We start from the raw sequence: 12,881 nt of genomic DNA on the forward strand, positions 1-12,881 counted from the left end.
TATATATGTCAATCATTGCCTCTCATTCTTTGCAGCTTTCATCCAACCAGAGGCCAAAAATAATTGACATTAATCAGTGATTAAAATAATCCTAAATGGGAAGATTTAAAATTGAAAAATGTTCACCTAAACCAGGTGATGGTTATCGGCATCAGTATCTGCTAATGTATGAGCATAAGATCCTGATGGGGTCATCTCTCGCCTTCAAATTTCAATCAAAAGGGAGAATGATTCAATAGTATTGTTTAATGTTGCAAAGCATCCATTAGATGTAAAGTATACATTCAATCACAATCACGTCATTGTTTTTCTTTCTTTACACAGCCATCAAGGTGAACTGTCAAGGCTCATGTGGGATTTCCAATAAAGTGAACGACACATCGTGGACTATTGCGGAGCAGTACTTCAACAGCACTTTGTCTGTCGCTGACAAAGGTAATTCGAGCCTTGTTTTTTTTTTTAATTTTATTTATTTTAGTTTTACAATTGTATTTTATATATTTTTATTTCATTTTTACAACAATCCCGCTAACAGCTGCTTATATTTAGAGGTGGTTTGGCTAAGTAACTGTCACTATTATTCCTGAAATTGTAAAAGTATTAAACATGAATGTAGTACATCTTATTCCAAAACACTGGTATGTAAAATTATGTGCAAATTATTTTATTAATACATTATTGTAGTAGTGTAGTTTTAGTTGTACATAAGAATGGGAGCAAAAATACAATCCAATCAACCCCTCAGCACACGTTTTACAGAGCAGGGCATAAATAATGCATGACACAGCCTCTCTGTCCTTCCCTTTATCGCTGCAGTTTTTCCGTATCTCAATCTCTTTCAAAATTGGCCTGCTTTGCCCCAAGGACTAAGCCGCATAAGCGGTGGGAAACAAGTGAGGTAAATAACTAGCACAAAGATAGATGCCAATGGGATGTACGCTTAAGCAAAAAAAAAAAAAAAAAAGTGGACAACATATGACTAATGTGATGCCTGGAAGAGTGATGATAATATGAACGTGTCAGTTTCAACTCTTCATTCTGTCACTATTATCAGCTAATAACTTACAAAAAACTAAGATATTTTTCCTCCTCCTCCTGCTGCTGATGATGCTGATGTGACCTCAACCCAAGCTTGCTGTAGCAAGATGATAAGAAATAATGGAACAGGATAATAAGTTAACCTTTCTATAGCCTCATGTTATTTTTCAATCACTAAAATTGAGTCAATTTAAAAAAAAAATCACAATTTTATTATACACCATACATGAATGGGATTCTGTCATTGAGAATTTGAGCTCTTTTTCTAATAAGCCACATCTTCATCATTTATTGCACGATACGCCAGCAAAATGAATAAAAACTGCCAGTTATGTGTTTGTGATCACCCAACACGAGACGCATCAAACAAGCTCCCAAAAGTATTTGTCAAAAAAGGCATAATAATAACGAGTTCAACTATGGACCAATCAATTTGAATGTACTGTACAGTGAGATCATGTGTTTTGTATATAGACATAGATAAATGTAAACTTCTTTTTCTTTCTTCATGTCATCCTTGGCTATAATAGTTAACATGACACACACAGTAACCCCCCTCCCTCATCTCATGAAACAGACCACTTAGAAAGAGTGGCATGTCGTGAGGAGAGATATATTCGGCTCTGACTTAAATGAGCTGTCATCGCTACAAGACTATGAATTATCTTCATCGGCCCATTATCTTAATTGTGGTGGAAACTCCTGCAGATGCTCTTGCCAATTCGGTTAAACATGCAACTGCGACAAATGGCACGCTGTGCACGTTTATTGCGTCTTGTTTCAAGACGATGCATAAGGTTGGTGCATACCCACAATTAGTGGATGAGGCCCATTGTCTTTGTGAGTACAAATGCAAACGTTTTAAAAAGTGTTTTTTTGTAATATGGAAACCTTATTGTTATGGAGTAAACAATGCGCTAAGTAGGTCATATTCATTAAATAATAACAGAACACTGTTGTGTTAATGGTGATTTTGTTTTGATGCTGTTGTCTCTCAGCACAGTGAGATTAAAAAAAATGAGAACATACACGGCTATAAGCATTGCTTCAAAAATTCAGGCAGGTATAAGGCACCGTCATAGTTTTGTCATCATTAAATTCCAAGACATCATCAGTCAATAATCCGTAAGGGCAGGTGCTTAAAAGGATGCTGACCCAAAGTTGTACTGGTGCAGAAGAATGCACTCAATCTTTGGGTCAATTGCTGCTTTTTTTTTCTTTTCTTTTATCTATTATTGATTAACTTTGCTGGGAAATGCTTTACCAGTTACGTGTTTTAGCCATGACTAATTGGGCTATTAATCACCCTTGTTAGCTAGTTTCAGTTGTCGGTCCCCTTCAAACAACATATCAGTTCATCTGTCTTTTGAGCAACATAATCTCCAACTGTGAAACTCAATTCCACAGGGAAAATAAGCCACCGCCTTGATAGCCAATGTTTGCTTGTGGCTACAGAAAAAGAAAAAAAAAAACCGAGGGCTTGTGCTTATCTCTGCACCAGCAAATGTTTTTCTCTTTTGTGTGTTTTATTTCAGTTGTGTTTACACTGTATTGTAAGTGATCAATTCTTTTGTTTTGTTTTCACAGGAACTCTGACAGCAGGCGAACACAATTTCCCTTTCCAGTTTCTCATCCCAGGTGTGAACTTTCTTTTCATAAACTGTTTGACTTTATTGGTGTTCAGGGCACACCTTTGTTTTCTTACTAAAATGTTGCATGGATTTTTATTAGAAATCCAGGACATCTGATCACTTGGTACAGCATTGCACAAAGCAAATTCCCACAGAATTGTGATTGTAAGTGGTGGGGTGATTCTTGATTCCTTCCTTAAGAAACGTGGAATGAATTTCTCAAATACATCAACATGTGCCTTCTAAACGGCTCTTTAGTATCACTGTGCGAGTAACCTTGAGATCAATGCAACATACCTAGTTAGAGTGAAGTTTGCTATCTCACACACGCATACTTAGCGTGGGCTGAAGCACAAGGGGTTCGGTTTATTTTTAGTCCCTCTCCTGTTGTGCAGTCGCGGATTAATTGGTCGTCATGCCCCCTTGCGTTTCCTCGCCCCCTCTCATGCTCTCTGACTGAAAGACTTTGCATAAGAAGAGCAAGTGGGTGATTTTAGCCAATGTCAAGGTGGGAAAAAATATTGCCCTCAAGATCTCCTTATATGAGTGCAGGATATTTTTTAAATTAACATTGAGGCATAAGGTGGACCCTCCAAAGTGAAACACGGACACCGGTTATCATTTCTTATTTTAATATTGTAGTTCCTCTGGGACAAAGATTATGCATGGAGAGGGGAACTGTGAAAATGGAGCAGTGACACATAATTGTTCCTCTTTCGTATTTGTTACTCTGAGATGAATCGCCTTTGCGAACATACTGCATGTATGACGTTGACCATTTGCGAGTAATGACATTAAATCAAGCCTCTTTGGCAAATAAATAAATTTGAACGGTGAGTTATTCCGGTTATTTATGACAGTAAATACCTAGAGTTTATTTTACATTTGCAGCACATCCATCTCATGTCACACAATGCGGTTGAAACAAAACATATCAAGTGCAATATTTAAGACATAGGACTAAAAATTCCCTTTTTTCTGGCTATCCATCAGCTGCAGCACCGACCTCTTTTGAAGGGCCGTTTGGAAAGATTACTTACTGTGTGAAAGCTGCCATTGACACGCCTCGCTTTGCCAAGGACTACAAAGCCCAGAGGCCCTTCTACCTTCTCAACCTGCTCAACCTTAATCAGGTCCCGGATATTGATGTAAGTGCAGATCTTATTAACCAAACAAACATTAACCTTTAGCTGTGATTAAAGCTTATTTGATTTCATGTCTGAGGAAGATCTCAGTGCAGCAAAGTGACACAATGTTCGCTTGCAAATGCTGAATTCAATTTGCTTCTCTGTCTTTTCAGCATTTTAACTACGCTGTCACCACAAAGAAATTTAACTACCTTCTGGTGAAGTCTGGGACCCTTATGCTGAAAGCTCACAGTGACTTCAGGGGCTATATCCCTGGTCAGGTGATCAAGTTAGCCGCCGAGATCCACAACAAGTCTGGAAAAGACACAGGATGTGTACTGGCAAGTCTCATACAGGTAAAGCCTAAAACCCTGAACAATCGCAGGAAATGAAAATGATTTATGAAGAAACACTTTACTTGTAAAACCACCACCTCCTCTCTGAAACATCACATTTTTATAATCATGAGAATACCCAAACAATGGAATTAGTGTCAGGCAAAATAGTAGTTGGACCAATTGTGATTTCTTTGCTCATTTTTAAAAGGAACGTTAAACCCTGCAATTGCTGGATAGATGTGTGAAAGGATTTGTACTAGTAACACTGGCGGAGCTAGAGCTCCCACGCCCCTTCGGACCCCTACCCCCATCGAGAACTATGCAGGTGCCAGACCAGACAATGGACATTTTAGTTTTTTTTTTTTTTTTCTGTTTTTTCTGTGAATATTTCCCCACATTTCCTCCTGCCCCTCGCAGGGAACATATGATGAATGCATATCAGTGTTTTCTAAAGAATTTGGGTGGGGGGGGGTGTAAAGATAGATAGATGGATAGATAGATGTTTTGCAGACCCCTGAGATATCCTTGGCTACACCTCAGGAAAAAAAAAAAAAGTTAAAGTCCCAAGGGTCGTCACACACACATCTGGGTGTGGTGAAATTTGTCCTGTGCATTTAACCCATCCCCATGTGATTTTGATCCATCCCCTGGGGGAGAGGGGAGCAGTGAGCAGCAGTGGTGCCGCGCTCGGGAATCATTTGGTGATCTAACCCCCCAATTCCAACCTTTAATGCTGAGTGCCAAGCAGGGAGGCAATGGGTCCCATTTTTATAGTCTTTGGTATGACCCGGCCGGGGTTTGAACCCACAACCTTCCAGTCTCAGGGCGGACACTCTACCACTAGGCCACTGAGCTGGTTCAAGGAAAAAAAAATCTAGTTCCGCCTGTGATTACTGACACGTCTTTGTTTGCATGTTCTTTTTTTCTTACCAGAAAGTGACTTACAAGACAAAGCGGCATATATTTGACCTCCGAACCATCGCAGAGGTGGAGGGAGCCGGAGTTAAGGCAGGGAAACACGCAGAGTGGAGAGAACAGATCATTGTCCCACCTCTTCCTCAGTCTTCGTTAATAGGCTGCAGCCTCATAGATATCGACTATTTCATTCAGGTCTGTGGGACTGCTTGTTCATGCCTGGCACAATTGTAAGAGTATATTTACATTTCCCTTTGGGGTTTTACAAATGAGACGCATAAGAACATTGTGGGGGGAAAAGGTGTTATTTGGTTTTTCGCATTCTAAATTTTTCCCAAGTGCTATTTAACTCAAATTAAAAACTGACACATTTGCAGATTTCATTTGATTAAGAAAGACATTAAAAAATTTGTGCCTGATGAAGTGTGCTGCCCCTTTCTTTCAACATTTTTTGCATCATTTAGTTGTCCAAACTCTTAATCAATCAAATCCAACACTTTCTACTGACTGAAATTATTTCATAAGCAAATTATTATGAAGCCACGATATAGTTTGGAATTGTCAGATGTGTCATTGAATTCCCCAAAGTACTCATAAATCTTTTCTACTTTGTTTGTCAGAACAAAAATCTCATATATACAGTAATTGTTTCTGGTTACAGGTCGCACTAAAATCTCCGGAGGCAGTTGTCAACCTGCCCATCTACATTGGGAACATTGCCTTGAACTTGTCTCCTGCAAGGACTGTACCTTCTTGTCTAGACCACAGCGATGTGGCACTCTCACCCAATGCAGCAGGACTGACGCCCAGTGCCCCTCCGATTGAGGGCGACGACGAGCTGTGTGCAGGTGTTGATGCCAGTGAAGCGATTCCCACCAAGAGTCATTCTCAGCAACGTGAGGCTGTCAACATGTCACCGAGCGCCTTTAGCCATGCACCCAGTACAGCGCTGCTACCTAGCCACAGACAGCCTGACGCGTCTGCCCCCTTGTTCTGTGTTTCAACTGGGGCCACCATACCTTTCTTTACTGAAGAAGACCCCACACCTGTCCCCACTTCCTGTGCTCTCATCTTGCCTCCAGAATATAGCAGTTGGGACTATCCTCATGGTAAGCTCATGGTAATACATGCTGGGAAATATCACATTTGTGTCACAGAGGGTCCTTTATATGCGCAAATAATAATAAATTCATTTTCTCAATCTCTAGAGTTCATTCAGCCCGAATGAATGTGAATATACTATAACCATAGTTGTACTAAGTTCATTTTGTTTTTCCTTTTTAATCACTTCACTGGTTCTTTTATATCAAACAAATTATTTTAGGTGCATTACCTAAATAATTTAGATAATACAAATTATTTTAGGTGCATTACCTAAATAATTAAAATGTAGGTAATACACCTAAAATAATTTGTTTGATATAAAAGAACCAGTGAAGTGATACTAAAACCATGTTTAAATGCCCTTTTTAAGCAATAAGTAAGAAGTAATTTAAAAACATTTTCCACCATTATCGTGACCAATAACCTGTACAATGTCAAAAATGTCAGAAAAAGCCTACACAAAAGGGTAGGTTATTTGTGGGTAACCTAACATAAGTTGAAATGCAACTGATTAATTAGTAACTTTATTTTCATATTGCAATATCTTTGCTATTCAAGTGTGGGAATGCAACCAAGCCCAGAGCAATATTTTTTTTTCATAGCAAATATGCAGTGTTTTGGTTTTTTTTCCCCCCTTAAAGGTAAATCCTGGTACTCTCAAGAATTTCAAATGTCCTATTCATTTTTACTTGTGTAAGTTTTTTTTCCAAGTTCTCGGACTGACTCGTGCAAATAATGCAATACGATCTCCTATCCGGTTTGAATCTGTGTCTCAGAGCCTCTGCCCATTTATGAAGAAAGCTGCAGTTGCACTAATTCAGTTTAAAAATATATAGACAATACAAGAAGTGGTTGATGAAGCAACTTCTCTGAATGACTCATGAAAGTAACGCAATGTGACTTCTTCTGTTCATATCACTCTGTCACAGAGCCTCCACCCACTTATGAAGAAAGTTGCAGTAGCACCAACTTCAGTTTAAACAGTGGACAATAGAAGCTGATGAAAAAGCACCGCCCACAGCTCCGGATCATGGAAATACCCTCATGAAAACAAGACCAACTCCATAACACCAAAGATGAACATGTCCTCGACAAGTACAAAGAGTTAGTGTCTTGTGAAAATAAGAATTTGATTTTGATCACACATGCTGTGATAGATAGAGCAGTTTTAACACCACTGTGCTTAAATTAAGATTTAAAAGTGACTGGACTTTATCTGCTATGATGAAAACCGATGTGGACCCAATTAAATTTTATTTTTCTGTGCTCTAACTGGCACATAGTAGCCAAACAGCAGGTCAGAGTATTCTGAGGTAACCTGGACAGACTGATACCTGAGACGAGAGTCCTGAGTCCTTACCTGCCCACATGGGTAATGGAGAAATTGAAATCATGATAAGTGACTTGACCTGAAGTGATGTTTTGTGACTGGACCACATAATACATAGGTATTGACCATTATCAACACTAGATGAGAGAGACCAGATCCAATGGCTGCTTCGGCTGCCTTGGGAGAAATTAATTCCCTTGGAGAGAATATGTCCTGTTATCAGACAGTTGTGAAGATAATCACAGCGAGCACAACATCAACTTGACTAATAGTTTGACCTCCTGCAAGTTGTACAGCAGACTTAGACGCAGTGGAGGCTTTGGATGCGGATCACGCAAGAAGAGACCTGCACTCATCAGCAGTGGTTGAGTCTGAAAATGAGCTCTAAGGCAGAAAGGCCAGGTGTGGATGTAATTTAACCCAAAGCCACAAAAGGCTTTGAACACTGCTTCTTTTTCTGGTAAATGCTGTGTGCCTTGGGTGCGGTGCTGTGATAGCATGTTGCACTGGGCCCACTTTTACTAGCCATCCTTTGTCTTTATTCTGAGGTGATTTGCCAGTTAATTTTCACTTCTTTCCCTCAAATTTGAAGTTCATTTATTCTGTCATCACTTTTAACTGCATGGCACACCGTAATCTAATTTCTGTCATGACACTGGTTTTAATTATATGTAACATATTTGAGATGAACATTGGCTGAGATCTGCACACCTGCTAATCTGAATGTATCTAATGTATTATTCTTTTTGTTTACTAATAATTTCTTCCTGTGTGAATCAAGACACAAATCTTAGCACTATTTTATGACCGTAGCAGTTGCCATATGGTTTTCAACTATGGCACAACCAGAAACAAAGTTGTTTTACTGTAATTAAAATGGCAATAATACTTTTCTGCATTTTACTGAATGTTTGCCTTCTACGTTTCTGGCTCTTGTCATTCACTGTTGGAGCATTTAATGGAGTTACTCCCTCTCTGTCAGGGTGTAGGTCAGAGTCTACTTGTCCAGTTAATGTGGACTATTCCTACAGACTTCATGCATATAAATGTTTCTTTGTTGATGTCAAGCAGAAACAACAGGCCCTTACACCTGCTAGAATTGCTGTAGGAATGCAACTCTCATCATTGCCAAGAAAAATTTGTTCGACTGAAAGGATTTTGCATTGTGTGCAACATCCTTGGTTTGCCCTCTTTAGACCAAAGAGTATGATAGTGAAATGATTAACCACTTTTTTTGTGCAGCTTTTACATTCATCCTTTTGCACATATTGACAAGTGGTACCTATTTTTTTCTTTCTCTCTCTCTATACTTGTAACTGGTTTACAGGTGCAGTACACACTGTAATATAACAAATGTGTACAATAGAACAACACATTTATCTGACTTGTTTGATCATTTGTGAATAATGTCACATTTTAAGTGTTTCCAAAACACTGGATTTTTTGGGTTTTTCTAAAATGAAATCACATTGTTATTAAGCTGCATATTTTTAAACTACTGCTATTAAAAGTTATCAAAATATAATCTGCTCATTCGACTAAGAATTCCGAGATGGTATATTGTTATTGACATGTATAAATTGCAATTCAAATCAGCCTATTCCATTCCTCTTTGTTGTGCACTTGGGTACAAACCAATGTAGAAGTCCAGCACGTATAGTTGCGGTCTGAACGGCTTCAGGTCCATTTATTCAATTATGTTTTATGTATCACTCATTCGTACTTTAAATTGCATATATTATAATGCTAAATATCAGTGAATGCATGTGCATGAAGCCTGGCTAAACGATTAACCAGTCTCACAAACTGAGTACTGGTGTACTCCTGACCTCCTGTGGAAGAGGTTCGTCACAACAACAGTTAGAATATTACGCATCAATGAAATAACAGAGACTGACATGTTATTTTTTTCGAAAAACTTTTATGGCATCTTTTTTAACACAAGTAAAGTCTGAGCGATCAAATAAAAACTAAATGGACATATAGTCTTGATGTGAATGCGCATGCGTAGAGTCCAGTTAAACCGAATATTAGAATATTAGGCATCAATGAAATAAGAACAGAGTCCGACATGTTATTTTTTTCGAATACCTTTTATGGCATCTTTTCAACACAAGTAAAGTCTGGGTGATAAAATAAAAACTAAATGGACATATAGGCTTGATGTGAATGCGCATGCGTAGAGGCCACATAAACCGGAAATGTTTCTCAGTCCGTCTCACTGCAAAAACTCCATTACCCGTCAGCCTCTTGTTTATTGTTTAAAGTCACGCGGTACAGTGGGTGGTGTCGTTCGTCTGTCCAAGTCGAAGAGTGCAACAAAAATGTATTTGAAGAGTCAAAAGCCAGAAAAAGACGCCCGCCCGCCCGTAATGGGTAAACGAAGTTAATTACTAAACAGCAACTGACGCGTTCCTTCGCCCAGCAAGTTCAACATGATGACCGTGAGTTTTGTGATTTTAATCCAAATTCTCACTCAGATCACCGCGTGTGCGTTTGGAATAAATTCTATTTGTACGCTGCCTGTGTTTGACAATCAAGTGTCGATGCGGCCATAAGCATACAAGTGAAAAGATTCGTTATTTCAATCATAAAAAGACAGAAAAAAAAAAGTTATGGCATTCAAAGTAATGAAGTAAAGACAAAATTCTGAGTGAAATCCATTTTCAGCATTGGAGTTTCATGACTCAGACCAGCCCACCTAAATGCGCAATGTTTATTGAAAATGTGATGAGGGTTGAGATCAGGTAATGTCATTATTGTCAACCGGGAACATGTGAAGCCCATAAAGACCTTTTGTGGTCGTTATAAAAATATATTTGACTTGCCTTGATATATTTATCCTTATAGTAGATCAGATTTTACCATATTCCAACATTACCAACATCTATATTCATATTGTATTTGATCAGAAATAAAAATTGTAACTATTTCAATACTTCTTAAATCGTCTCGGGTTTTAATTTAAAATTTAAGTAAGATAGCCTTGCCAACAAGTCGAGGCCCAAGATCCCCAATGTAAGGGTATTTTATCTTTCAATGTATCCACAAAGGATTTTGTAGCATTTTTTTGTTTTACAAAGAAATATTCCACCAAATATTTCTTCACTTTTTTGCTGTTTATACAGTGAATTATTGTCTGGAGATGGGTGTGTATTTACTCTTTATTACCACAAGAATTTTCTTTGCCGCTAATTTGTTAACTTGAGCTGCTGAAGGCTACTGACGTGCTTTTGGGTAAATATGCTAATCCAGTACTAACTGTATTTGATAACTGTCTTTCCTTTTGCTCTTTAGTTGGGAAAGAGAATGTCAAATGAATATACACTATGTTAAAATAAATCATGTTTAAAGCTGTTTAAATATTTCAAAATGTGACAAGATCCTGAAATGGAGAACTGCAAATCTTTTCTTCAATTGCTTAACTCAACATTATTGTGCTTACGTTTGCTTATCATAATGCAAAGTATCCTAAATAATAGCTATGACATGCAATGTAACTTAAAAAAAATCATTACTTGATTGTCACTCCTCGTTTGCTCATGAGAGTCTAAGTTTGGCATGTAGCATTTATATCTTAGCTGACATTGGCAGATGGAAATTTCACACAGCTTGGATGTGGGGGTGGGAATGTGGTTGAGATAAAGTTCACACACAAACTAGCATCACTTTGCCCCAAATCAATTGATCACGTCTGCAATTTATTAATTCCAAGCAGAAGCGTGTCTAACCCAATTTGTTTAGAGTGCTGAAACACCACTAAGTAAATCCAAGCAAGCCCTAATTTGAGAGAATTTAAGTGCGTTCTTTATTAACAAGCTGTTAAAACCATACAGTACACAACAAAAATATTGTATCCTGTTTTGCCTCAAAAATGGTTTGTTTTTTATGTCATGTGAATTTAATTTAATTTCCACATCGGCAGTGATGGAATTCCTGGCATGGACTCATTTAAATGCTAAATAGTATGTGCTAATCTTCTTCATATGCTGATGATTTCTCTTTCATATATTTTTTTCAGATGACATTTCAGGTGTCAAGTAACGTGACACTGCTGTTTGACTTCTGGCATGTGAACAGCCCTGGAGGTATCCATATATTTATTTTCTTTAGGTAGACATGTAAAATCCTTTAGTCAGTGTTTGTTTCTATCTACGAATGTTCATAAGGCGGGTGTTAAGAAGCTCTTTAAAAAAATAAATATAAAATCTAAACTTTATGTCATGTTTATCATTTAAGGTTATTATTTTCTGATCTGAATATGTCATTTGTATCATATTTAACATTCTGAGCGTGTAAAAATCTTTGTGTGTGTATTCCCCCCTCAGGCATGTTTTTGTCAGTGATAGTGGTCATGCTACTGACGGTCTTGTACGAGCTGCTAAAAGTGTGGAGGGTATGGCTGAGCAGGAGCACCCTGTTGGCTCAATATTCTACTCCATTTTCCAGCAGCCCTGTGGTGGAAAACAGCTCCTCTGAAGCTTCATTGACTCCCAGAGAATCAAACCCCATCTTTCCGAGCAACAAGAGCAAGTACGTAGGTTTAGTTTCTCCTCCATGTCTTTGTGTTTGACAGGTCATAATTTTTTTTGAAAAGCATCAGAGAAGTTGCCAAATGCATATGAATAAATAAATGTATTATTTATATCCTGGTCCTCAGCTGGTTGCTACATGGAATCCAGACATTTCTTCACTTGCTGCAGGTGACTTTGGGCTACATGCTGATGTTGTGTGTCATGTCCTTCAACACTTGGATCTTTCTCGGCGTCATTGTGGGTTCCACTCTGGGTTATTTCATCTCATTCCCTCTGCTGGATCGTTATTGATGGACAGTACAGCCCAGGGTGTGTTCTTCTCATAATTAGAAGGATCATGATTTCCATTAAAATGTGGAAACCCTCCTTATGGGCTCTCTTGATGCTTGGGCCGTGTTAGTATTTTGTACATGATTTGGGTTATTCTGTGTTACAATATTGTCATGTTAAAGTTTTGAGAATTAGTTGTGTTTAAGTGATGAAGATCACGCTAATAACAGTAGGAATTCAAAGAAAGGGAAAATATTGTGCCCAACAATGACTTCGTTATCAGTCACTTTGTAGATTAATGTTAACGATCATTTAGAGACATCTGACTAAAATGATATCTTTGTTAATTTCATTGTACACCAGTCTGAACACTAGTTTGATTAAAATAAAGGGAAAACAGTTACAAAATTAAAAATGGCCTCCATAGAAGTAATTTGAATTTTTCATGTTAAAATGAATTAATTTGGACATGAGATTTCAGTAATCTGTCTCAAAATAATGCAGAGAACATTTTAAGGACAACCAGTCAATCACGTGATATTAACCTACTTGTTACACTACAACTTCAGTAGACCATTACAGCAGCAGTGATT

At 38.0% G+C, this 12,881-nt stretch overlaps 2 protein-coding genes across 2 annotated transcripts in view; both read left to right on the forward strand.

Annotated features, from left to right (window-relative positions):
* Positions 1-9,083, forward strand: part of arrdc1b (arrestin domain containing 1b) — a 29,090-nt gene extending 20,007 nt beyond the window's left edge. Inside the window, exons 3-9 of the mRNA XM_088392509.1 lie at positions 325-435; positions 2,626-2,676; positions 3,663-3,817; positions 3,970-4,152; positions 5,068-5,244; positions 5,711-6,158; positions 7,083-9,083. Coding sequence (XP_088248635.1) covers positions 325-435; positions 2,626-2,676; positions 3,663-3,817; positions 3,970-4,152; positions 5,068-5,244; positions 5,711-6,158; positions 7,083-7,147 — 1,190 coding nt within the window. The 3' untranslated portion in view covers positions 7,148-9,083. The remainder of the gene's footprint in view (positions 1-324; positions 436-2,625; positions 2,677-3,662; positions 3,818-3,969; positions 4,153-5,067; positions 5,245-5,710; positions 6,159-7,082) is intronic.
* A 653-nt stretch (positions 9,084-9,736) lies between these two features.
* On the forward strand, positions 9,737-12,703 carry slc31a2 (solute carrier family 31 member 2). Its single transcript, XM_088391700.1, has 4 exons — positions 9,737-9,927; positions 11,505-11,571; positions 11,812-12,016; positions 12,144-12,703. Exons 1-4 carry the CDS (start codon positions 9,919-9,921, stop codon positions 12,307-12,309), a joined length of 447 nt encoding a protein of 148 aa, XP_088247826.1. The 5' UTR covers positions 9,737-9,918; the 3' UTR covers positions 12,310-12,703.
* The last annotated feature ends 178 nt before the right edge of the window (positions 12,704-12,881 follow it).

The sequence above is a fragment of the Syngnathus floridae genome, chromosome 12, assembly GCF_059516105.1.
Source record: "Syngnathus floridae isolate MCC-2025c chromosome 12, RoL_Sflo_1.0, whole genome shotgun sequence".
Lineage (NCBI taxonomy): Eukaryota > Metazoa > Chordata > Actinopteri > Syngnathiformes > Syngnathidae > Syngnathus > Syngnathus floridae.